This window comes from Phyllobates terribilis, unplaced genomic scaffold (assembly GCF_046119375.1).
Source record: "Phyllobates terribilis strain yellow unplaced genomic scaffold, ASM4611937v1 Scaffold_4__5_contigs__length_816908805, whole genome shotgun sequence".
NCBI classification, from domain to species: Eukaryota; Metazoa; Chordata; class Amphibia; order Anura; family Dendrobatidae; genus Phyllobates; species Phyllobates terribilis.
Window position 1 is genome coordinate 222,047,498 of NW_027362764.1, and position 2,481 is coordinate 222,049,978.

The 2,481-nt window shown below is 46.0% G+C and overlaps 1 protein-coding gene across 1 annotated transcript in view; it reads left to right on the plus strand.

The window, feature by feature from the left end:
• The first annotated feature begins 891 nt into the window (after positions 1 to 891).
• TOPBP1 (DNA topoisomerase II binding protein 1) overlaps positions 892 to 2,481 on the plus strand; it is a 95,492-nt gene continuing 93,902 nt past the window's right edge. The window contains exons 1-2 of the mRNA XM_073678096.1: positions 892 to 1,053; positions 1,788 to 1,877. Coding sequence (XP_073534197.1) covers positions 1,794 to 1,877 — 84 coding nt within the window. The 5' untranslated portion in view covers positions 892 to 1,053; positions 1,788 to 1,793. The remainder of the gene's footprint in view (positions 1,054 to 1,787; positions 1,878 to 2,481) is intronic.

Consider the following 2,481-nt stretch of genomic DNA (forward strand, 5'->3'; position numbering starts at 1 on the left):
TTTCCCAGAGGAACATTACATGGCCAATAAGTCCCCTCACTTTGACATGCCAGGCTTGGCTTGTCATTCTTCACAAGGAGAAACTTTACCCCTTAAATCCCACGCTGGAGTAGAAAAAAAAGCTTTGAAAAGTTGTAACCTGGAAAGCTGTACGAAAACGGTGACTTTTGGCATTTTCGATGAGCACTGACAAAGTGAGCGGCGCTAGGACGGAGCGTGGTCACTCCAGCGTGACATTCATGACGAGCCGTAGCGTTCCTTACACCAGGGTTCCCCAACTCCAGTCCTCAAGGCCCACCAACAGGTCATGTTTCCAGGATTTCCTTAGTATTGCACAGGTGATGTAACTATTGCCTGTGCTGATGATGGAATTATCACCTGTGCAATACTAAGGAAATCCTGAAAACATGACCTGTTGGTGGGCCTTGAGGACTGGAGTTGGGGAGCCCTGCCTTACACCATTCCTTATGCAGTGAGTGAAGTGATTGTTGTGGTGAGGAGCAGGCTACTTCTCTCCTCGCCTGATTTGTGAACCAGCAAACACTGGAGTAAGCCGACCAGTCACAACCAGCAGAAGACCATGGTAGCTGATTAGTATACTACTAGGGGCAGGGAACATGCATTAGTAATACCACTCCCGGGGTGAAATAAAACCAGCGCACTGCTGCGTAATAAGTGCTCCATCCTGTATAAAAACATGCAATACAATGTCATATACAGCTGCCATGAAGAACACAAGGACACGTGATCTCCAGCCACATAGCGAGCCCTCAGAGGCTACGGCCCAGCGCACTCATCGTCTCCCGCACTTACTTTATATCCGCGCATGCTCTGAAGAAGGAGCAAGCTCCTCCCTCCAGTAACCAATCCCAGCTCTCCTCCTAAACACTAGTTAGGAAACGTCTGTCAGTGGTGCTGCTATTGGCGGACTCAAGCGCTTTGGGGATTGGTCGGCTGCTTGGCGGGTCCGAACGGAGCCGCCGGTCAGTGTGTAGTGGGCTTTGGTGTCCGCAGCGGTGCTGCTGCACGTCCCTCTCCGCCCACCACGGGAGGGTGAGTATGAGAACTACCGCACTTACCTGCAAGCTATCTGGTGTCACTGTCCTGTCAGCCATGGTGTTTGGGTTTCTGTGGTAATTTCTTTTCACATCTTGTCGTTATGGCTGTTATATAAGACATTACTGTGCTATTATGGCTGGTATCACAGTGTTATGGGAGTTAAGTTGCTTCTGTATAAGGTGCCCTTTAATTAAAGGGGCTGTCCACCTGTGCAGTGCTGACTGCATAGTATGAATAGGGACATATTTGGTTATAATAGTGACCACCATTCCTATAGTATGTGCCCCCGGTACAGACCGCCCCTGAGGTCTGGTCACATTGCAGCATCCCCTTCATGCACAGACTGCAGCCAGCCTGGCTTCTGCAGATTAGCTGCCTTTATCCTCCTTACGTCATGGTGTGTACAGGGCCCAGCAGCTTATGGCTGACTGCTGTGTGATGTTGTGTATTACATATTTATAATCATGACATTAGTGGATACTTTGTTATACAGCGTTGTACTGTCTGTGTCAGGTCTCACTGGCGGTACCCCGGTTGTTTCATTTTAAATCCAAAATAGTGGCTTGCAGAGCCGAAATCACGAAGATTCGGTCACAGTCCAAATATTTCTGGACCTAACTGTATGTTGTCTGAAAGATAGTATAAGGTATGGCTTTTGGAATGGAAAAAAAAAAACGCCTTGAGTGAGTTAACACAGCTATAATATCTCTGCCCCATTTTTCTTTTAGTTCACAATGGCAAAAGGTGACAATGACCCTTTTTATGTGAAATTTGTGAAGACACCGGACAATACAGATTTCTTTTATGAAGCCCATGAGGTAAGAACACCAAGATTGGGGAGGCTTGAAGGAATCAAGGTGTAGAGATGGGAGAATCGATTCACAGAACTCCATCGGCCAGGTCTGTAATGTGTGACCACTGAACTGCAGATCTACTTGCCTCCTGGCATTCAGCTCCTCTATTGATTAGCCTGGCTGGCACAGTCGTCATTATGGTGTGATGCAAACTTGTCGTCACACCAGCCCAGCAATTCAGTAGCGATGCCAGGAGGTAAGGAGACTCACAGGTCTGTTCCACAGTCACAGATTACTTACCTGACCTGGAGTCTGCAAACAGATTTTCCCATCTCTGGTAAAGGTACATGCATGATTGAGCTGCTTGTTATGCGACCTTGGAGCATTAGATGTGTACACTGTGTTCCAAATTATTATGCTAATTCTATTTTTCTTTGACTTTTTTTTTTCTTGTAAATGAGTCAGTACAATTTTGAAATCGGAGTATAAATCAAATTTTATTGGACAAACTTCCCAATGATAATGATATTTTTTTTCAAAACTGCAAAAGAACCTCAAAATGCTCTGAATGGGAGGAGACACAGATTAGATATTAGAAAACTTTTTGACAGTTAGGGTGATCAATGAG